The 23,496-nt window shown below is 45.2% G+C and overlaps 1 protein-coding gene and 1 pseudogene across 4 annotated transcripts in view; one reads left to right on the top strand and one right to left on the bottom strand.

Moving 5' to 3' along the window:
* Plekha7 (pleckstrin homology domain containing, family A member 7) overlaps positions 1–23,496 on the bottom strand; it is a 215,440-nt gene that overhangs the window by 7,113 nt on the left and 184,831 nt on the right. For all 4 annotated transcript variants that reach the window (XM_013034137.1, XM_013034140.1, XM_013034139.1 and 1 more), the window contains 11 exons: positions 16,825–16,893; positions 16,589–16,669; positions 15,625–15,774; positions 14,991–15,092; positions 11,508–11,616; positions 11,148–11,374; positions 6,722–6,910; positions 6,502–6,619; positions 5,596–5,687; positions 4,862–5,062; positions 1,923–2,078 (listed from right to left, as the gene is read on the bottom strand). In XM_013034137.1, the coding sequence (XP_012889591.1) occupies positions 1,923–2,078; positions 4,862–5,062; positions 5,596–5,687; positions 6,502–6,619; positions 6,722–6,910; positions 11,148–11,374; positions 11,508–11,616; positions 14,991–15,092; positions 15,625–15,774; positions 16,589–16,669; positions 16,825–16,893 (1,494 nt within the window). The remainder of the gene's footprint in view (positions 1–1,922; positions 2,079–4,861; positions 5,063–5,595; positions 5,688–6,501; positions 6,620–6,721; positions 6,911–11,147; positions 11,375–11,507; positions 11,617–14,990; positions 15,093–15,624; positions 15,775–16,588; positions 16,670–16,824; positions 16,894–23,496) is intronic.
* On the top strand, positions 13,160–13,773 carry LOC105999187 (annotated as a pseudogene).

Below are 23,496 nucleotides of genomic sequence, written 5' to 3'. Positions count from 1 at the left end.
CCTTACTCATGTAACTCTAACCCCTCTGTACAGCATCTTTACAATAAAATTTTAAAAAATGAGTCTAGCCACTGCTAAACAGACCTCAGACACAGGTGCAGCCCATCCTTTGAACAAGATGCAGAGTGCAAGCTGGCCTTTGAAAGGTTAACTCCTGCTTATTTTCTGCTCTTCAGATCCCTTCCCACAAACGGCTCAGAGACTCAAAGTACACCACATCCCTTTCTTAAAAAACAGCTTAACTTCTGCCAGCACCAATCATAATTCCTGACCAAGCCCCTTGCACTTGAAAGCTATAAATACACCTATTATTTTGTAAAACTTTGGAGCCCACTTTCAGCACTGCTTGAATTTACATTTTTCTTTTTTTCCCCCTCTGTTCTCAACTAGGCTTTTATTCTCTGTCTACACATTTAAATTCATGCTGCCTTGTCCTTTGCTGAAAGATGGCAAGTAATAAACTTTTCTCTATTGTTTCTACTAAGGACAGATCTAGAGGAAGCAGATTGCATTGTAACAGGAAGGATTTAGGTTAAAGATAAAGAAGGACTCTTTCCCTGGGCCAGCTGGCTGATTAGGACACGATAGTGCACCCTTGTACTTGCTAAGGCAGTATGTGAAGTGTTCTTTGTCACTGAGAAATCATAGACTTTTGGCTGTTTTCTGATAGAGAAAAGACCTGTGGGCAGCGGACTAGCTTTGTTAGCAGATAGAGACCCAGTAGAACTGAGAACTTAGCAACTCCACAGACATCTATTATCCACAGTGCTTCTTAATTCTCAAAGATGCTTTGGGGTCCCCAATCTACTGGCAGTAACCACTGGCAAAAACAGCTGGCCTGTCCCCTTAAAGAAAGGAGAAGAGGAATGAAGATGTACCTTACGGGTACAGCATCTAGTACCTGTCACGCCCTGGGTTCAATCTCTAGCACCACAAAAATAAACCCAAACCCTAAATTAGCTTTAAAAAAAACCCGCAAAAACCCAAATAACAAGCAACAACAACAATAAGCCAACCAGAAAGGTGTTGAGTGTTTAGCAGTTCAGCTCTCTTTCCCTTATCAAAGCGACTCATAGAGAAGTTTTATTGAGGAACCACCAAAATCTATACTTTATGTGATGACACCATTCTTCTCATGCAGTTTTTGCCAATGTTTTCAGGCATTTGTGGATCACTGTGTGATTCACTCAATAGTTTTCCTTCAACAAATATTTACACCTACATTGTGCCACTCAGTGCTATGGAAACAGATGTGTGCCATGCAGCAATTAGACAATGCTCTGCAGAGGGTACAAATGATACAATGAAGGCCATCAGAAGTTATGGATGTCTAGAAGAGTCTGAGTCTGTTACCCCTGTTAAGTCTTCACTTGCTTTCCTGGGTCTTCCCTGCCATGATGTATGCATGCCAGCAGAGGGCACTTGAGGAATTCAGACCAGAACCCTGCGAAGTCTCCTGGCCTCTGTTATGGTTGGAAATTTTACATGTGATTTTGAAGCTTATGTTTTTCCCTTGAGTCTGATAAGCCAGGTCAGCCTGACTGACTGATATGGTCAAACCTTGGTGCTTCGGGAACATTTTAAATAAAACAGAAACTACCCATCAAGATGCCTCATCTGAGTGAGGCTTTCTAATCCCTCCTAAGAACATGCTGAATCACATAATCCTCACCACACTTGCTGAGGAAAGTGAGGATTCAGAGAAGGTACAATTACAATTTTCTCCAAATGACAGAGTTAAATCTGAACAATAATCAGATTAGTGTTGATTTTATTGCTCCTTTTATGGCTACACGTTGCTATCTATTCATGCTCTTAGACTAAAGTGAAATCAAGACCAGATCTCTGTAGGACTGCTGAGTAGGCTGGGAGCCTTGAACAACACAATTTCTGGGGGTCATGAAGGAAGCCCCTGCCCTCACCTCTCTGCTGATGTCCAAGTCATAGTCTTGAGGTTCCAGGTCCAACTCTGTGACAGGCACAGCCTGCACTTTCAACCAGCCATTCTCCTCGTCCTTCCTTTCCCCTTGCATGGCCCGTTCCAGCAACTGCAGGTCAAAGTCCTGCTCTCGCTTCCACTGGCAACAGAAGGTTAAGAGGATTAATTGCAGAGGCTTTGTGGACATGGGGTCCTTAGGCAGATGGCCCTCTGATCTGCTCTGGAAAAGCTATGTTCCATAACATGACATGTAAGGACAAACAAGGCCTCTGTCCCCTCTACACGGTCTGACTCCTATTTGTTCTCTGATCTGGGTCCCAAGAAAGTTCAAATGTGTACCCTTAGGATATAGGTTGAAGACCAAGACTACATGATTTCTGGCTCACAGTGGTTCACAGGGATCCAGACTATTCCCAGGTCTGAGAACATGAGTCCCAAAGAGAATCTGGGAAAGAACTCTACAAAATGTTTTTGTCTTTTCTGCGGATCATTAATTCATGAAAGACTTTCTGGTTCGGGACTCATATGCTCCAGAGGTTAAGAAATAATGGGGGGGGGGGAGCTGGGATGTAGCTCAGTGACAAAGTGCTTGCCTAGCAAGTGCAACATCCTGGGTTCGATCCCCAGTACCAAAAAAAAAAAAAAAGAAATAATAGGGGAAAAAATTGTAAGCTCTTTATGGCCCTGCTAAACAAATCAGATAACCAAGAGTCTCTCTATTGGGTTTTCCCAATAGGACTCTCTCAGGGTGAGTAAAACTGCACCCACAGCAGGCCTGAGAAGATGAAGAAAGGGCAGGCTGGAGCCTGAGAGGAAGACAAACTGCCATGGAAGAGCTTATCTATCTAATTTGGGTCAATGTTCTCTTTAAACTACAAGAAAAACTAAATAGTATAAAATTGAAATGCTCTTATCAAATGCAATGGTTCCAAGGTTGATAGTATCAACTTTGTAACCAGCATCTGTTTGCATGAGGCAGAATTTAAGCCTAATCATTTTAAGATGTAAGCATGACTGTCCAGCTCTGAGATGTATGCTGCTCACTTGGGCCTTTGCATACTAATCAGGTGGCTAAGCATGCAACAGCTCAAGGCATGTGTTCTCCACAGAACCTTATGCATCCCAGACGACTTCTTCCCTCCCACCTCTCCCATTTCACCAAGTCCCAACTCTCTTGTTGCCCCTTGAGTCCTTCCAAACCCCAATCTCAAAGCCGTATCAGCACATTTCACCCATTCATGCACAAGCTCTCAATACTGACTCTGAAACAATGTAATAAATCGTGGATGATAGTTTTCCAAATACAGTTTGAAAGGATTAGGCACTTGGGAATTTGAAGATGAATTAATTTAATGATTTACAAAGAAAACACACATTTTCTTAGATGCTCACAAGTGCTTCAAATAAAAACAAGCCCTCATTTAAACCCAGCCTGATTGTTTCTACAAACCAGAAAAGTACACTGGACTCTACAAAGTAACCCTGGGGAAGAACCACGCCAATCCATCATTGTTAAGCAACACGTTTATTGGCGTTGATGCCGACACTTACATGTCTTTTTTTTTTTCCAGAGAAAAATTACAATGTATTCAAGTGATGTTTTTTGGATAATATCTACAGTTGAGACACCATGTTGTCAAAGGTCAGTGTTATCCCATTATGACATTTGTTTATTTAAAAACTTACCAGGTTTGCAGCTTTTAAAGATATGACTGTCCTGAATCTAGTCCTCTGTGTCTGGGCTAACAGCTGCTAAGCGTCCCTCTGCACACAGTTTATTTTTGATATCTATTCAAGTTACTAATTGTCAGAAACACAAAAGTTTTCCATAAGAAATTGTGTGATAGATGAAAGGAATTAAAACCATATAACTTCAAACGTGGAACTTGGTCAAATGTATACTCGCTGAAGTCTATCTACTATCTAGGTGTAAGGCATGAATTTCCATAAATTCATAATACCCTGACCTCTGCCAGTGACTATGGTCCTCACACAGAGGGTTGGCTCAGGGACTCTGGTACAGCTTTGGGGAGTAGTAAATTATGAGTCAGTAGGCCTGATGAAGGAATTCAGGGAAAAAGGCGAGTCACATTTGGAGGTGGTTACTAGGCTAGGGAGATAAGCGCTGCTATTTACAAGCCTGGTAACAAACAGCACAGGCCAGCTAGAGACTGTTCAATGCAAATCAGAAGCATCTGTAAACACAATCAGGCAGGATTAGAGAGGCAATGAGCAACAATACTAAAAGCAAAAGAGCTTGTGCAATGAATTAGGGAAAGAACAGTCAGGCTAGAGAGCTAGGGTAACGTGACATTCTACACTCCAAAGTCAAAATGGCATATTTCCAAAAAGGGACTTAAGGCAATGGTGGATAGGTGCAGCTCTGGAGAGCACCACCAGGGAGCAGCACTGGGTCTTCCCTCCCCCAACTCTCCTGGGCACCAGAGGCCTTCGCACCCCAGGCAGGGGAGACCACCAGCCCTCAAGGTTGTGGGATGCCACCCTTGCTCAGTTGCCTTCCCCTCCTCCATCACTTGCTTGGAAGTTTGGGAGGCTGGTTGTTTGGTTTGTACTTATCAAATCCTGTTACCATCTTTCTCCTTCGCTTCATCTACCTTGTATTCCCAAGTCCTCAATTCAGCTAAGAGATCCCAAATGCCCACAGAGGCCTCACACACTTGGCTGGAGGAAATGACTGGGTATCTGCTAATATCCTAAGCCTCTGTTGTGAGATCTCCTGCTCTGCTTCCGGGTCACCCTCTGACCAGCTCACACATGCACCCTGGGTTGTGGACAAACAACCTGTGGGATGTTCTCAGCCATCTCGGGGGGGTGATGCCTGCCCTAGAGGGACGTGGGGAAGCTCTGCTCAGCTTGAGGAAGGACGGTGCTCCCTGACCCATTCCCGCCTGCCTAACATACTGAGCCGAGATCTCCAGGCAGCATCTGGCTGAGGTAGCGAGATGAGGGCAGGCCTGTCCGCTCTCCCTGACTCAGTGTCCTCTTGCGTTCCCGGACGAGCGCCTTCTGGTGCCTCTTCATGCGCTCGAGCTGCTCCTCTGCGCTCATCTTGCCCCGCTGGTGATCCCCTGAGTACAGGCGCTCCAAGGCACTCTTGGGTCTCTGAGGAGGAAGATAAGAGGCACACGGAGCTGTTGGACTAACAGCACAGTGGGCAGCCGCCCTGGACTTCCATCCTTGTTCTTAAGCACTCCATCTGTCTATTGACAATAGTTGGACTGTGTCACACACACAAACTACTTTAGAGAATCACTTCTCTGAACACCATGATGTCCCTGGCCTGCACAAGCCATCTGGCCAGCACCCCATTCTGCAGATGTCAACATTGAAGCCCAGGCCTGCCCAGCTACATATGCATTCAGTAAATCATGATGAACCCATCATGCAGCCCTCTTGGTGTTACCTCCTGTGACCCTGTCAGGTTGGAGACAGAAAGATGAGGTCCTCAGAAAATCCAGAGGGAAGTGTTATGGCTATGTTGGTGGGCAATGGGTGACAGGAGCCCTGACTCATGGGGGATGGGGGGGCGGGGCCTGAGGTCTCCTCGGAGGCCATCCTTAGTGCTTGTAGGATTGCTAGTCACTTCCTAGCTCAGAGCTCTTCCCTAGCTTGAGGCCACCCACTGGGAAGCTTACCTTGCTGTTTTCAGGATTGAGACCCCTCCGGAGCGTGACGTAGGGAGCAATAGTAGATGACTGCTGGAGCCTTGACGTGGACCCAGAGAGCCCTTAGGAAATAAAGTTCAGTGTCAGCATATTTGTACCCCTCTAATATAAAGTCCACTCCCAAGAGGGACCAAGAGAACCAATAACCCATTTGTCTTTCTCCTTGGGTCTAGAAGAGCCAGACCCTAGGTAGAGGGTGAGGGTCAATACAAGGTTACCCTCTGTCCCCAGAGGGGTGACAGCATCCCTGCTGATTTGTGAACTATATCATAGGCTTCCCTTTCATGCAGAAGCCCTAGTTGGAGGGGGGGGTACAAGTGCCCTTCACCCCTCTGTTTCCTGGAGTAATCTTACACATTCTGTGTAACAAGACTGGGATAAGGAAGGACAGAACAGCCCAACTGAGAAGAATCTGTGTTTAAGAAAGGACTCACTGGGTTCTGGGGTGACATGAGAGGGAAAATTGTTCTGGAAGGCCTGATGGTAGTGTTTCCCGGAATCCCAGGATTCATTTGTCCAGAAACAGCATTATCTTCAGGATCCCACACAGATCAGCTAATTGGCTCTTGTTTAATTTCTCTGAGATTGAGTTATAACATGATTGATGATGAGGGTGTGTGTGTGTGTGTGTGTGTGTACTGGAGCTTGAACTCAGGTGTGTGTGTGTGTGTGTGTGTGTGTGTGTGAGTGTGTGTGAGTGTGTGTGTTAAGCAGTGTCGGGCTTAATGGTAGTAGAGTTTTTAAATATTGCTTGTGGGGAAGAGGTAGAAGAGACAAAGAGTCAGGAAGTGGTTCCGAAGGATCATAGCTACATTTGGGTTCAGTGTGGTGGAGTTATGGGCTTTTCAAAACACTCCAAAAGGGGTCTTGCCTTACCTCTGCCTGGCAGCGTCTGGTACCTGCTCTCTGTGCCCACGAGTCCCAGGGAGGGCTGAGACACGTCCCCACTGAGGGTGGCCAACTCAGGCTCACTAACATATGACCGGAGTTCCACCTGTGGGCAGAGTCTGAGGCTGTCATACTTGTTTGGTGTCACCACACCTAATGAGTGGTCGTTTCACTCAGCTGACAACTCAGGGGTGCCTGCCCGGCTCACCTTTGAGTCCCCATTCACACACTGCCCCAGCTCCCGGTCCCGCTTCCTCTCATCCGACTGCCGCTTGAGCCCTCGCACGGAAGTGTGGCGGATGATGGTAGACTCCCTCGGCAGAGGTGGCACAGCTGGGGGCTGGTCTTCTGGACTGTAGAGCTCAGGGAGTGGGGGCCTGGGAGGTGCCTCATCTTCCTGTTCAAAAAGAGAACCAGAATGGGATTACTGCTGAAGGGCAGGGTCATGATACAGTGGCGGTCTAAAGGGCCGGAGTAGGCTACTGCGAAGCCACAGAACGTGACTACCTCAGCCAGGATTGTGAGCATTTCTTTTGGAGAGGCTGAAGAGGCAAGATGTCTCTGTTCCAGCTCTCTTCTTCCTCTTGATTCTTGTATATTCTACTATACAGTGCTACCTGTAGATAACCCTTCCCAACTCCAGGACTGCGGGCCTCTAGGGCCTGTACTCTTGGCATGGTGCTGCACTGCCAGTCCATTTCCTTGGCATCCACCCCAGAGGCAGGTTTCTAACTCTGCTGCATTTGAATTGATGTCAGCACCCACCCTGGAGAACAGACAATACTATCTGCTTGATGGTGCTCAGCCTGAGCCTGGATCCATGACTCTGTATTCTGGATCCTCTAGCAGAGTGAGGATAGTATATCCTCCTGCCCTTTCTCTTAGAAATGTACATGGCTTCAAAATAACTTCTGGCTGGGAATGTGGCTTAATGGTAGAATGTTTGCCTAGCACGCATAAAGCCCTGGGTTCCATTCCTCAGGACCACATAAACAGAAAAGCCAGAAGTGGCATGGTGGCTCAAGTGGTAGAGCACTAGCCTTAAGTAAAAGAAGCTCAGGGATAGTATCCAGGTCCTGAGTTCAAGCCCCAGGACTGGTAAAGAAATAAAAAGAAAAGAAAGAAAAAAAAAAAAAAGGAGATGGGCACTGGTAGCTCATGCCAGTAATCCTAGCTACTCTAGAGGCTGAGATCTGAGGATCATGGGTCAAAGCCAGCCCAGGCAAGAAAATCTGTGAGACTGTTATCGCTAATTAACCACCAGAAAACTGGAAGTGGCGCTGTGGCTCAAGTGGTAGAGTGCTTGCTTTGAGCTGAAGAGCTCAGGGACAGCACCTAGGCCTAGAGTTCAAGCCCCATGACCAACAGAAAAAAAAAGGAAGGAAGGAAGGAAGGAAGGAAGGAAGGAGGGAGGGAAGGAAGGAGGGAGGGAAGGAGGGAAGGAAGAAGGGCAGGCAGGCAGGCAGGAAAGGAGGGAGAGAGGGAAGGAGGGAGGAGAAAGGGGAAAAGTACCTTCTGAATGGACAGAAAGAAAGAGTATCAGACAAGTGACTCACTGACTGCCAAGCCCACTGCCTGGAAGGCAATAAATGTGACTATTTTCTGTTCATAGTGCTAAGGACCATAGCTCCTCTTCCAATCAGCAGACAGGGCCTGACTGCTAACCACTCATTGAAGGCCATCTTGCCTTCTAACTCTTAAGTTCCTTAGTCTAGTGTTGTTTTGTTGCGATTCCTCCCCCGACCCAGGATTTTTCAGAGTTCCAGAAAGGGTAAGATCAGAGAGAGAGAGAGAAAAAAAAAAAGAATATCTGGAGAAAGAAGGTGAGAGATGTTTTATTATATTCTTTTTTAAATCTTTTAATACTCTTAGAAATTATTATCAAATAAAGATGAAATTAAATTCAAGAAAATAAGTTAAACTGAATGAGAGACCTGTAATTAGTTACAAGTAATAATGTGGATGAATCTCACAAATACGATGTTGAAGATGAAGGGTACAAGAGTTCAATGGGATTTTTTTTGTTATTGCTCTTTTTTTTGTCGGTTGTGGGGCTTGGACTCTGGGCCTGGGTGCTGTCCCTCAGCTTTTAGCACTCTGCCACTTGAACCACAGTACCACTTCCAGCTTTTACTGTTTATGTGGTACTGAGGAATCGAACCCAGGGTTTCATGCATGTGAGGCAAGCACTCTACCACTGAACCACCTTCCCAGCACCAAGAGTTCATTGTCATTTAACTGCATAATTAAAATGTTTAGGGTTACAGACCAGTAGTCAACTGAAAAGAAAAAGAGTAAAGGAAAAAAAAAACAAAAACAACTAACATTGTGGTTGGTCTAGACTGAAAAGGTATTCACAGGCCCGAGGGTGACCTCTTGTTGCTGAAAGGATTTTTTTGGGGGGGTCCGTGGGGCCTGATCTCTGGGCCTGGGCACTGTCCCTCAGCTCTTCAGCTCAAGGCTAGCGCTCTACCACTTGAGCCACAGTGCCACTTCTGGTTTTTTTCTTTTTGCTTATGTGGTGCTGAGGAATCGAACCCAGGGCCTCATGCATGCAAGGCAAGCGCTCTACCACTGAGCCACCTTCCCAGCCCATCTGAAAGGATTCTATTTGCTATCTTGGTTTGGTTATATTATAGATGGTCTCCTTATTACTTGCTAAATTATATATTTTCATCTTATGTCATATTCAGGGTAGATATTACTATTTCACGTAAATGCTAAAAACAAGCTATCAACAGCACTAAAAAAAAAGTGGTAAAACCGTAAACACACTTATACAACAAGGAGGAGAGAGAGAAGAGACCCAGCTACCCTGATATACAAGAGTCACAGAGGACTAAGCTGGGAGGAGCCTCTTAAGAGGAAACTGAGGTGGCTCAGAAAAAAAACTGGACGTGCCCAATAACACAGTGCGAAAGCAAGGACTGAAGTATAGGTGACCCAGTGCTCCTTACTTCAGTGGATGGGTACCTTGCCTATCTTACCAACAGCTGTCTATCCAAGACATTCCTGCTGTGGTTTCTTGTGTTGTATGGCTGTGGTTCCAGTTTGCTCTGTTGATTTGGGATAGAGGAGATCTCAAGATGGAAAGATCTGAGGAGCTTCTCTGGCTGGGTCACAGGTCATATCTGGGTCCAGCTCTGAGCCTTGGTCCATGGCTGTTAGAAGTGGATGGTGAGGCTGGGGGATCATTCTGTGCTTTCTCCAACCCTTGTGTTCCAACCTCTGTGATCCTGGGCATACCCAGCATCCAAGCAAGGCTCTGCCAAGTCTTTGTTAGCAAAACCTTTCCTGCCACCATTCCCAGGTGCCTTCCATTCTGGCTTCTTTCACTTGAGCCAGACTCCTTTCCCTTTACAGGCAAAGGCGGCCTTGATGTGGAGCAGAAGACAATGAGTTACCTTACTACATCTATTTCTTTGAATTCTCCATGTTCCAAGACTCTGAAGAATGTGCACAGAGCTCCTCTCCATGCTAGGCAAGCAAAGGTGTGGACTCAGGTCACCACATGGTTATACACCGGACCTGAGGTCCTGAGCTGCAGGTACAGTTAGATGGCAGATGGCACAGGATAAAAGAGAATGACAGAGATCTAGATAAATCCACTATCTAACACAGAGACCACCAAATTCCAGCACCTGATCTCCTTCAGTTTTCTTCTCCATGGGATTGGTACACTAACCTTCTTGCCCATAGTGCACAAGGCTCCTGGAAAGATTAAAGCATCCTCAGAGTATAGCATAGTGCTCAAGAACAGGGGAGGGTAAGTATACTTTTTTTTTTTTTTTTGCCAGTCCTGGAGTTTGATTTCAGGACCTGGGCACTGTCTCCAAGTTTCTTTTGCTCAAGGCTAGTACTCTACCACTTGAGCCACAGTGCCACTTCTGGCCTTTTCTATTTATATGGTACTGAGGAATCAAATCTAGGGCTTCATGCACGTTAGGTAAGCACTCTACCACTAAGCCACATTCCCAGCCCAAGGATAGATACTCTTTTGCTGGAAGGAGCTTCCTGCCCCTTCCAGGCTATATGATGACAGGAGAGACAGAACCCTCTCTTCATGAAGCAGATCACAATTTCCACCCTAATCATCATAATCATTTCCTCTTGCTGGGACTCAGTTTTCCCAACTGTAATGTAGGAGGACAGAGCTAGACCATCTCTCAGAATCCTCTTGATCCAGAGGCCAAGGCACATGGAAGGTCAATACTACCCTTAGCTGCTCTGGACTTTGGATTTCCTGAGGGCTTTAAGCTTATTCCATGTATCCATGTTTCTCCTGGGAGTTTTTCTCCCAAGAGAGGCTTATCTAAAGACAAAAAGGGATAGTCAACTGGGCACTGGTGGCTCATGCCTGTAATACTACCTACTCTGGAGGCTGAGATCTGAGGATTGAGTTCAAAACCAGCCTAAGCAGGAAAGTCCATGAGACTCTTATCTCCAGCTAACCAGCAAAAAGTTGCAAGTGGAGCTGTTGCTCAAGTGGTAGAACACTAGCCTTGAGCAAAAAGTTTAGGGATAGGGATAGCACCCAGGTGCTAAGTTCAAGCCCCAGGACCAGTTTTTTTTTTTAAAAGGACAATCAGCTAGACAGGAAACAAAGCACTCAGCTCCCAGTCACTACAACTTACCTCTTGGGGCTTTGCTTTAGTTGGTGACTGAAGCGGGGACATCACTTTCCTCAGCTGTGGTGGGTGAGGTCGGTATGGCACATAGGTCTGCAGCTGTGGGAAGAGCCGGACCTCCAGCGGGGTCCTCACAGGGCTGGTGGGAGGGCTGGGCTGCGGGGCCGGCTTGCTCTCAGACATTGAGAGTGAAGGCACAGGTGAGTGAGGAAACAAAGGCACCGTTTTTCTCTCTGAGGACAAGGAGGGAAACAAGGACAGGATGGAATAAAGGCCCCCTTGAATGACAAATGAGGTGATGTAGCACCATGAAGACAGCCTCCAAGGTTCATGTCACCCATCCCACTTCTCAGAAGATGTCCCCACCTGGGTTTTTGACGGACTCCACCAGGACTCGGTAGTTCTCTTTATTTGCACTCAGGCCTGCAAGGACGTCTTCAATCCTCCATAGATCCTTCTGGATCTGTGATTTCTCCTGGTGGAGACAAGGTGGCAGTTCAGTGCCTCTCAGCTCCTAACTAGAATTTTCTTCTTGGAATTTGTCCTGCCATTCTAGGCAGGACCCCTTCCTCTATGGGCAGCACCTCTTTGCAAACCACACTTTGGCTAGTAGCATGCTGCTACAGCTTTTTAGGGAAGGGCACACATGAAAACTTCCCAAGGTCCAGATAATAATTTGGGAGCAGGCTTTCCTCAGTTGGGCTGGTTGACTTCTACCTAATTTAATAGTGCAATGCTTTAAATCCATACTATTCTACCTACCTGCTGTATGAATTATCTAGAATAGTCAATTTCACAGAGACAAGATATAAGACAGTAATTCCCAAAACCAGGGAAGGGGGTGGGGATTGATGGTACTTAATAGGTACAGACTTTCATTTTTGCAAAATGAGGTTCTAGGCTCAATCAGTCCCCAGTAAGGGAGTGAAAGAGGGGGAGTTAAAAAAAAGTCTCATGACCGCACTGGTGGCTCATGCCTGTAATCCTAGCTACTCAGGAGGCTGAGATCTGAAGATCGTAGTTCAAAGCCAGCCAGGGCAGGTCCGTGAGACTCTTATCTCCAATAAACCACTAGCAAACCTGGAAGTGGCACTCTGGCTCAAGCAGTAGAGCAAGCCCCACAATTGACCAAAAAAAAAGGAAAGAAAGAAAGAAAGAACGAACGAAAGAAAGAAAGAAGAAAAGACTAGTAATTAGATTAAAACAAAAAGACTGATAACATCAAGTGCTGGTGAGGTGAGATGTGAGCAAAAGGGCTCAATGCTTTCATTTTCTGAGTGGAAAGGTAGAAGTCTTTTAGATGGCAATATGGCAATATTTGTCAACCTCTTTTTTAAACTGAAATGTTTTTAACTGATACATATAAATGCAAAAATTGTGCATATTTATGGAGTACCATGTGATGCTTCAATATCTGTATACATTGGATAATGATATGGTAAACATAACTAATCTCATCTTTTTTCCTTTTCTTTCTTCTCCTCTTTCCTTCCTCCCTGTTTGCCTCCCTCCCTGAACAAGATCTCAGGCTAACCTCATATTCAGCAGTCCTCCTGTCTCTCTATCCCCTAATGCTGGGATTATAGGCATGTTTGCCATCATTTATTATTTTTTTATGGTGAAACATTCAAAGTAATTTCTTCTAGCTTTTTGAGACATACAGTATCGGTTTCTATAAGGAAATGCTGCCACAACATAAAGACCAAAAAACAAGTTGCCAAACAATGTATAAGAAGCACCTTCTTTGAGCAAACCTTTTCTCTGTTCCAATGATCCAATTCTACCCATTTGGAAAGGCACAGAAATGGTCAGAAAGGCATGGCAGCAAGTTGACAGCAGGTGACTGACAGAGAAGGTGATGGGAATGGGACAGAGGAGAAAAAGGCATTTGTATCATTTGTGTTTTTGCTCCTCACTGTGGGGGCTTTTCAGAAGCTGTGTATACTTGTATTGCTTGCATAGTTAAAGAATGAAAAGGATCTCCCACAGGAGGCCTACACACCACTGGTGCCGCTGCCATGTCTTTAGTGATTCCTGAGAAGTTCCAGCACCTTTTGTGAGTACTCAACAACAACAAAAATGGGCACTGGAAAACAACCTTTGCCATCACTCCTATTAAGGGTGTGAGATGAAGATATACTCATGTATATGCAGACATTGGCCTCACCAAGAGGGCTGGAGGATGAGGTGGAACATGTGATCACCATTATGCAGAATCCACGTCAGTGCAAAATTCCAGACTGGTTCTTAAACAGAAGGATGGGAAGGATGGAAAATATAGCCAGGTTCTGGCCAATGGTCTGGATAATAAGCTCCATGAAGACCTGAAGAAGATTCAAGCCCATAGAGGGCTGCGCCACTTCTGGGGCCTTCGAGTCGGAGGCCAGCACACCAAGACCACTGGACACTGTGGTGGCACTGTGGGTGTGTCCTAGAAAAAATGAGTCTGTAGGTCTTTTCTGTTAATAAATAATTAATGTACCGGGGGAAAAAAAAGAATTAACAGCTGAAAGTATTGCTGCTAAAAGTAACTGTGGATCTTTGTAGCCCAAGATGAAAGAATGTGATCATTTCAGGAGCTAATGACTAGAAAAAATAGTTGCAAAGACTTTGACAATATATTCACCTAGCATTTTCAAGCCATTATGCTAAGTGCTGGGGATTAAAAAAAAAAAAAAGAAAATGTTAGCTTGGATGAAGGAGAATTATGGGTATAGCAACAACAGCAGGAGACAGACAAGTTCTGTGAAAATTCATAGGTCAGCCCTAAGCCGGAGGCAAGATTTTGAGCCAGAAACTGAATCCTTTGGGAACCATCTGAGTGAGTAGGGGCTAGTATCACCCAGAAAAGCTTCAGGGCACATAAACCTAAACATCTTCCAGAATTTCCTTCACTTTTCTAGGGTAATGCTAAGTCCAGAGATCCTCATATTCACTCAATTACCTGAATGAGGAATGTGGGCTAGAATTAGGTCAAGCCTAGCATTATACTCTTATGTGCAGTGTCTCACAGAAGAAGTCTCCAGGAACGCTTGCTGAATTCAAAGAAACAAAATCATGTCAGGGCCCTGAAAGAAGGTGATACAGATCTGAAGTGGAGTTGGAAAGTAGGTCATTTTCCATTTTAAAAATTCTGAACATGAGGTGGAAGCCTGGTTAAGCATCACAATTGGTGTTGGGGGGAGTGGAGGGAAGAAGGATTTGTTGGGTGGCTTGGGAACCCAACCTAGAAAGAGGAGAAACCTTACAGTGCCTGTCATTGTCTCATCTTTGGGGGACAGAGGCTGCTATCCATGGGATGGCCTGGTTTTTAAGGTAAGGAGGCTGGGCTCTAATACCAGCTTTCACAAGTAGGGCAGGGGCCAGAGATGGGTATCACCTAGTCCAGTCTCCAGAAATACAAATGAGTAGCTGGAGACTAGAAGCACCTCAATGCACTGAATTCACACTTCGTTCTTAGATAGTAGTGAGATGATAGCATCTATCCTCAGGAATCAGGCAGGAAGGAGGTAAGGCTTCCTGCTGTTCTGTGTCCAAGGGGCCAAAGAGGGGAACACATATCACTCTCACCTTTCCATAAAGTGTTCTAGCTAAGTCTCTTCTCATGTCTGCTTTCCAAATGCTCAGAAGCAAAAAGCCTTCAAAAAATACTAAGGGCTTATCTTTGAGAACAAAGAGGCACAGGGAGTTGGGGTAAGGCTTGGTGAAAGAAAGGATCTCCAAAGAAAAGCTTGGGGTGGACGTTTTGTGGGGCCAAGAAAGAAAAGGCCTTGGAATAGTGCTCCCAACCCCGTAAGCTAAGCTCTCAGGAACAATCAGAGCTTGGAGGGATGAACAGCCCTTGGTCACCTGGAAGAAAAAGGCTCTTCTGTGTTGCTCCTGCAGGGTTTGCTTCAGCTGTTCCACGTCCCTCTCCAACTTCAGGTACTCGTTCCAGGCATTTTCCATTTCCTGTTGACCAAGGAAAGGCTTCTAGTCCTTTGTTGTCTCCTTTCTCCCTGGCAGCTTGCGAGTACCTATGCTCCTGATCTCTGCTGACCAGCCAGGGGAAGAGGGAAGGAGACCAGCTGATGGGAGGGAGACAGAGAAGCAGGAGGCAGTGTGGGATCTTACTGTGGCCAGCTGCTCTGTCCCTTTTTCTATGCAGAAATGCTTTAATTCCCTGCCTTGACAGAAAGGTCTAGACCCAGCAGACTGACAAAAAAGTAGAAATTCTGACATCTTAGACTGGAATATGGCCTGAAAATTGCTTTGAGAATTCCATCCATTAGGCATTCTCAGCCATCTGGGAATAGCCCAAGGCATGGCAGACAAGAGTAATGTCATCCCTGGAAGCTGTTGTCAGGATGCAGCAGCCTAGGAGAGTTCTTCCATTTCAAGATTCTCTCCCCCTGGCTATCAACTCAACTAAAGCCGGGGAGATGGGCACATGGTGGCCATCCTTCCTGAGGAAATCTCTGCCACCATCACCCCCTGCACGCACAGTGGATTCTCTGGAGATCTCAGCTCGGATGTGGACAAGATCCTCCTGAAGCAGTTTCTGCTGGTAGGAAATCTTCTCCAGGTGCTGAGGCTGGTCTCGGTACTGCTCCATCTGTCTGTGTAATACCTCTAGTACAGATTCCAGCTGGTCCTGCATCGGGAAGGATCAAAGGACAACAGGATAGGAGTTCAGTCCAAGAGGTCCCCTCATACAATACCAGGAAGCAAACAAAGCCTGGAGATATGAAGCCCAAAGAGGCCAGTGTTGAGCTAAGGGCTAAGAGGCAGGGTTCTGATGCCAATTTACTAATAGCTCTGTACCTGGGCTTCCTCACCTGCAAAGTGGACTTAAAGCCATTTAACTCCTTATACAATAAACTAAAAAGTGAGTTAATAGAAAAGTCTGGAAGCTCTGGAGAAAAAAAAAGTGTTATTATAAACCTTTAGCATGACAAATACATTGTCTTATTAAAATGCAGTAAGAAAAAAATTCCCTGTAAGGGTCCAAGAAAGTAAATATGGGTAGCCCCAGACCCATTCTAATCTTCACATCTAGACTTGATGTCTTCATAGCCCAGATCCTAGATGAAAGGAGTTTAGGGAACGAGGGACTCTGCCCAGCTGCAGCAGTAGCCAATTTCAAAGGGGCAGTTCCTTACTCAGGCCTCAGGCACCCAAATCATCACACCCAAGTCAACAAAGCCTCTCCCAGGCTCAGTTCTGAGGGCTTCCAGGCAAGTGGCCCAGAGCAGAATGAGATGAAGATAGCTGGAATGAATAAGCTGAGGTCTCCCTATTAGATCTTTTTCAGGCCCAGATAAAAGTCCCAAGAAGCACATTTTAAGTAGGATTTAAAAAAAAATTAAACTAACAGCTGTTGTTTAAAACATGAGATTCTAATTAATGTCTCAGGAAAGACAGGACAACCAAACACCCTTGTACCCCTATGCAAAACCACTGCATACTTTGTTCTCCTTTAGAGCTCGGATCTTGTCTTCTAAGTCCTGGAGGATTCTGTCTTGTTCGCAGAAGATGCTCAATTTGACCTACAAGCAAGAACAGGATGAGGAGAACCTGGGAGGCTGAGAACAAGCCTGCAGGGTATGAGTAGAAAGCCTATGACTACTACATCCAAACCCTGCTGGAAGCTACCCACACTGGGTCAGGGTCAGGAGGGGTCAGCCTGTCATTGCTCACTCACATCAATGTCACTCTCGGCAATCTTCACAGGCTTCAGACTTCGATCCTTGAGAAGGTCTCGGCCTGTCATCTGGGAGGTAAACAATTTAAAGGAGAGTTTACCATGATGTTTAGAATCATGGCGCTCAGGAAGGAAAGTTAGCTCTATTGTGAATGGTGTTGAAGTCTTGGCAGTGGATTATGGCATGAAAGACCAAAAAAGCCTAAAGCAAAACCTGCTTCATTTCTATGTTGATTTCTTTTTTTGAGTAAAACTAAAGCCTCTTTGTGATCCTAGTAGCATTTGTACATTTCTCAAAGTAAATACAGTTGTGAACCCAACTCTTCACTGCATGCTTTCATTTTCCCCAAATCTCCTTCCTATCAATGCAGGATCATCGTTATTATAAAACATTTATTCACCCCAAATGAATGGGACAGCTGAGTGTGAATCTCAGATTTGCTACTGAAAAGACAGAGGTCTGCTAGTGAGCCAGGAACAAATGCAAATTACAGAAGTCCATCACCTGCTGCCCAGGGCAGTCGTGTAGACAGGAGGAAAAAATGAGCAAGTCCTCTGAGCTTGTCTAGCTTCCGTTGAAGGAGCTCTCTGAGCAAGCACTTCCCTTCCCAATGAGTTGGGCCAGCCCTCTCACCTACCTATTGGAAGAAGACTTAACCAAAGAAAGAAGAAACCTAGGTAACTCCCAACCAGGGTTTTAATACTTGAATAATAGATTCAGCTGTACTTGTATGAGTTACTACCTGTTATCTCCAGAAAGGAAATCATAAAGCATTAAACAAAAGCCATTCCCACACTTGTGAGCCAATGGGATTTCACCTTTCCCAACGTAAAGTGGTCAGTGTTGCCTGTTCCCTACTGACCCCTAAGAAGCTGAACTCAATTCTGTCACTTTTTTCTTTTGTTGAGGCTGGACCTGGGGCTTGAACTCAGGCCTGGGTGCTGTCCCTGAGATTCTTTTGTTGAAAGTTGGTGCTCTACCACCTGAGCCACAGCTCCACTTCCAGCTTTTTTAGTAGTTTAGTGGAGATAAGAGTCTCACAGACTTTCCTGCCCAGGCTGGCTTTGAACTGTGATCCTCAGATCTCAACCTCCTGAGTAGCTAGGATTGTGAACCCAACTCTTATTTGTACACTTTCATTTCCCCCAAATCTCCTTCCTGTCAAAATATGTTCAGGGGTAATGTATAATTTTTCCACAAATGTACTTCCATGACCAAGACAAAGTCAGGTACAGCTAGGTCTAATGTACCTCAGATCTCATGTATGGGAGACCATCTCTCTGCCCTCTGTTTTGCAGCTCTGACTAGGGAAGCAGAAAGAAGGTAAACATAGGAGAGACAGGTAGAATGTGTGCTATTTATACAGGAGATCCCAGAGAGATAGCCTTTACTTTCTCCCAACTCTATCTGGGAAGTCTAGTTCAGCTCCTATGAATCAGGAGCCAAAACACATATGTAATCATTCCCCTCAGAGCTCAAACTACCCATGGGACCAATTGTCTTATATTCTTCCTTTGTGAAAGCATCAGCAGCAAGTACAAAGGTTTCAGTCAAATAATCTCCTCTTGCCTTGGGCTAAGGATTGATTCTGAGCTACACTACTGCTGTGATCCATTCCCACCATGTTCTTCTGTCACACAGTAGAAAGCAGGGACCATTGTCTTATTATGTTAAAGCCTTGAACAAATGGCCTGGCACAACAGAAGGCCCTCAACAAATGCTTAGTGACATGTAGGTGAGTGAGAATTCCTGGTAAGAGTGGAACTCCACCCACATTCTGCCTCTTAAACCAACAGAATATGTATATACATAGGTATGTATACACATAGCTGTAGATCACACCAACCTCTACAAGGATCCACAAAAACAGTGTTCTCTCTGAGATGGGGAACAGAAGAGAGAATGGAAAGAAGGGCATGGAATTAGTACCAGTGTGGCCCCAGACAGGCAGACTTTCCAAGTAGGACGTGGGGAAAAGAGCAGGTGAAAGTGGCAAACAGTCCTCCCATCAAAGCAGAGGAGCATGAGTTTATTCCTTCTCCAAAGGGACTGACTTTTCTTGGCTCATTTCCTAGCTAAGGAAGTTACTTTCAAATTGAGAAAATGCTTTGGGGATCCCTCCAGCGAAAATCATCCCCATATTTCACTGAAGCTTTTTACTGAGAATATCTTTCTGATACTTAAATAACAAAGCAGAGAATCTAATTGAGCAATGCCTCATTTATCCACACCACGGGGAAAGACATGAGATGCTTTATACAAAAAGGGTATTCTGAGAAAGCGGAATCTTCTCCATTAAACTTTTGATGGAAGGCTTTCTAACAGTATGCCCTTCACTGCCTTCCTTGAATACTGAATATACATTCAACATTTTTCTCTCTTGGGAGATTAGCACTTCCTCTTTTCAAAGAAGTAAGTTTCTCTTGTCCTCCTTTAATGTGGTACTTATAGGGTGCTGTGAGCTGAGAATTCAAAGGACTTAAAGCTCAACAGAGGCCAAGTGCTTCATCTCTCTCCTCCCTTTCACTGGGTTTGCTACCCTTTAGGGCATCCCTCCCACACCCTGAGACAGTCACTACTGTGGTATGTAGTATATCAAATTACAATGCTCTGTTTGCTCATACATCTCACTAGACAGTAACCTCATTAGTGGTGAATATGGAGACTAAGGTGTATATTTTTTCCTGTCTTCAAAGCACAGCCAAGGCCTAACATATTGAGGATGCTTGGGAAATGTTTGCTTGGGGAGTTTATGACTATATGACAATCAGGTAGGTTTGTTTTGCTTCCTGTAAGTGCCAAAGACTGTGGCATATGCTTCTTGATTGCTATTTACACAGCACAGGGACCCATCAAGCATCTGAAGTTAGCTCTGTTCCAGAGAGTCATGCCTAGTAAGAAATATTATAACCACAAGTAGTATGTTAGAAAAGTTTCATTTTAAAATTGTGCTTTGTGATAGCAATGTTTAAATCCATTTAAAACATCAGCAATGGATCCTCACAGTACCTCTTCAGTTGTGCACTTGGAAAGTCTCTGTATCAAAAGGGAATCAAAGACCCCTAGGCATTGTATCTCCCCTCTTCCACAACCCAACACACTGTCTTCAAGGTTCACACAGGATTCTCTTCCCCAACTTGTAGCTCCCTTGCTCCAAGAGCGATTCATGTGGTAGCCAGTATTTCAGAGTCAGACCAAGAGGGTATGAGGTGACTGTTTTGTTATAGTCTAGCTCCAGCTTGCTATCCAAATGTCAACACCCTGTCCCAAACAAGAGACCAGGGCCCTCGGTGTATCTGAGAATACACTGGCTTCTCCAAGGGGACCAGTAACTTCTGCTCCCTCCCAAGAAACTCCCGCTAGACCCTCCTTAGGTGAGCCCTGGCCATGGAGACGGACGACTGAAAATGGAAACACAACACAAGCTGGTGGCAAGCCAGGCAAGCTCCCCACCCCGCTGGCAGCACAAAAAAATGGAGTCGCAGAACACCACAGATGAGCGGCTCAACCTGTTGCATCAACCACAATGCTGAAGAGAGCTTCAGTGTAATGAAAATAAACCAAAATGACTTGCAGGAAGCGTGGGGCGATCAGGAGAGCAACTGGTTAAGCAAGTGATGGAGCCGGCACTGAGCTAGAAGCAATGGAATGGCCCCGCTTGGAGACGGATCAGATCATCTTACGCTTCTCCTGGGCCGACAGCCCCGTGCTGACTTCTTCAGCACTTTGTAAAGCACGTTGATCAAAGGTTCATTATTTTTTATCTGTTCCAAACAAAAAGGCAAAATACAACAAAACGTAACAGGTGAGACATCAGACAACACTTGAAGCAGCTAGACTCTGGGGAGTTGGCAAGGGGAGGACCTCAAGGAGGACGTGTGCGGTGCAATTAAAAAGAACCTCACCACACTTGGGCTCCTTCCTCTGTAAGACAGATTTAATATGATCTGAGTGGGGTGACTGTGTGCAGGCTCTATCAGTACCCATTTCCTTCCTGGCTTGGCCACAGAAGGCAAAGAAGAACATTATAAAAGGTAATTTTGTGTCCTCCTTGCTTGCTCGGAACACTCTGTAGGATGTCAAATCTTAAGAATGATACTATGCATTCTTCTTACTTTGCCTAACATGCATTCCATCTCCCCCCCCCACCCCCACCCCCACCCCCGGCCCCGGTCCTTGACATTCACCTCCACACTTGGGATATACCTAAATGGTCTTGTCTTACCTACGGTCCCAAAGGCTCACAGCTCCTCTCAGAAGACAATGACCTCACCTTCTATGACAATGGAGTTCAACCCTGGCTGAAAACCAGAATCATCTGGAGAGCACTTAAAAATACTGAAGCACGGGGCTAGGAAGGTAGCTTGGTGGTAGAGTGCTTGCCTTGAATGCATGAGACCCTGGGTTCAATTCCTCAGCACCACATAAGCAGAAAAGGCCAGAAGTGGTGTAGTGGCTCAAGTGGTAGAGCACTAGCCTTGAGCTGAAGAGCTGAGGGACTGCGCCCAGGCCCAGAGTTCAGGCACCACAACTGACCAAAAAAAAAAAAAAAAATACTGAAGCATGCCGGGCATCAGAGGCTCATGCCTGTAATCCTAGCTACTCAGGAGGCTGAGATCTAAGGATCATGGTCCAAACCAGCCTGAGCAGGAAAGTCCATGAGACTCTTATCCCTAATATACCTCCAGAAAACCGAAATGGCACTGCGGCTTAAGTGGTAGAGTGCTCGCCTTGAGCTGAAGAGCTGAGGGACAGTGCCCAGGCCCAGAGTTCAAGCCCCATGACTGACAAAAAAAAAATATATATATATACTGAAGCCTGAGTCCCATCCTAGGCAATTCTGATGTCACTGATTGGGGATGAGGTCTGTCTAGTTGTTGTTGTTATTATTATTATTATTATTTGTTTTGTTGGTCTTGGGGCTTGAACTCTGGGCTTGAACACTGCCCCTCAGCTCTTCAGCTCAAGGATAGTGCTCTACCACTGGAGCCACTGCTCCACTTCTGGTTATCTGAGTAGTTTTTTGTAGATAAGAGTCTCAGGGATTTTCCTGCCTGGGTTAGCTTTGAATCCCCTGATCTCAGCCTCCTGAGTAGCTAGGATTACAGGCGTGAGCCACTGGCATCTGGCTTTTTTTAAAGTCATGGTTCTGAGAATTGAATCCAAGGTCTCATGTATGCTAGACAAATGTTTTACCTGAGTCACACCCCCAGCCTAGTATCAGTATTCTTTTTTATTTTTTTGGTCAGTTGCATAAGGTGTTATTAGGGCTTGATCACAGGGCCTTGTGCAGCATTTTTAACACTTGATCCACGCCTCCAACACTTTTCAGATAAGAACTCATGCTTTTTGTCTAGGCCAGCCTGGCCCATGATTCTCCTACCCATACAGTCTAACTTTTTTGTTAGAGATTGGCCTCAAACTTCAATCCTACTATCCATGCTTCCCAGGTAGCTGGAATTGCAGGGATGAGTCACTATGCCTGGCTCCAGCATGGAGATTCTTAAAACCATCCTAGGTGATTCTAATGTGAAGTCAGGATTGGGTAGAGTTATTTCTGTAAATCACTGGTTCTCAAATTTTAGCATACAGCAGAATCACTCAGCAGGACTGTTAATAAGCAGAATAGCTAGGCCCCACTGCATAGGCTCTCACTGAGCAGATCTTGGGTAACACTCACAATTTTACATTGCTAACAGATTCTTGAGTATTGCTCATACTGCCCATCTGAGGAATCACACTTTGAGAATCACCACTTGAAAGAAATCTGGTTATTCTACATGCTAAAAATACCTAAGACAGTCTTTCCTTTTGATTTTCTTGAAAAGTAAAACCACAGTCTCTAAGAGATAGGAACCAAATATGAATATTTATTCTAGAAGTTTCCTAGTAGTTCTAGTTCATAGCCAGGGTTAACAATTTCTGCTGCAGTACCACAGGCCTCAAACTTTAGTGTACATAGGCGTCACATCCGAGCTTATTTTTAAAATGATGAATTCTGAAAACTAAAGGCTCTGACTCAAAACTGCCCTACAGATCTGATATCCCCTTCCTTCCCTTCCCCTCCTCTCCTGTTTCTTTCCCTTCCATTCCCTGAGAGACAGAGTCCTCTTCCTTCTGATGTATAATGTCACATGATTTCGGAAGTAATAAGCCTTCATAGCCACAGTTTCTATTTACACTGCAAGGGTAAGAGTTACTAGGGCCATTTTAGATTTTTTTCCCTGATGATAGAGAATACATAGGAAATAAAAATAATGGATGTGGGCCAAATGTGAGCCATTAGGAATGACTGGAGTGTGGCCAGCCCTCAACAGCCACTGCTATTGTAGCAGTACATTGCTCAGGCTGACTTTGAATTCACAAGCTCAAACGATCCTCCTGGCTCAGTCTCCCAAGTAGCTGGTACCACAGTAAATATGTACACCTGGTTCAGATTTATATCTTTAAAATCAAGCCCCCTAACATTCCAGAAATAAACAATGTCCCAAATAAGAAGTTAATCTCTGCTCCAGAACCAGAATCTGAAGTCAGACAAGCCCTGTTCTGAGACTCTAATAGGAAGAATGCTCATTGCAATAGATGTGAAACTACCAATGGCACAAAAGATCTCTCGAGGGTTGACCACAACCTTCCCCATCTACAAAGTCACTACCTGAGCAATGGCACAT

This window comes from Dipodomys ordii, unplaced genomic scaffold (genome assembly GCF_000151885.1).
Source record: "Dipodomys ordii isolate 6190 unplaced genomic scaffold, Dord_2.0 Scaffold183, whole genome shotgun sequence".
Taxonomy (NCBI): Eukaryota; Metazoa; Chordata; class Mammalia; order Rodentia; family Heteromyidae; genus Dipodomys; species Dipodomys ordii.
This window is presented reverse-complemented; position numbering and strand designations above follow the sequence as displayed.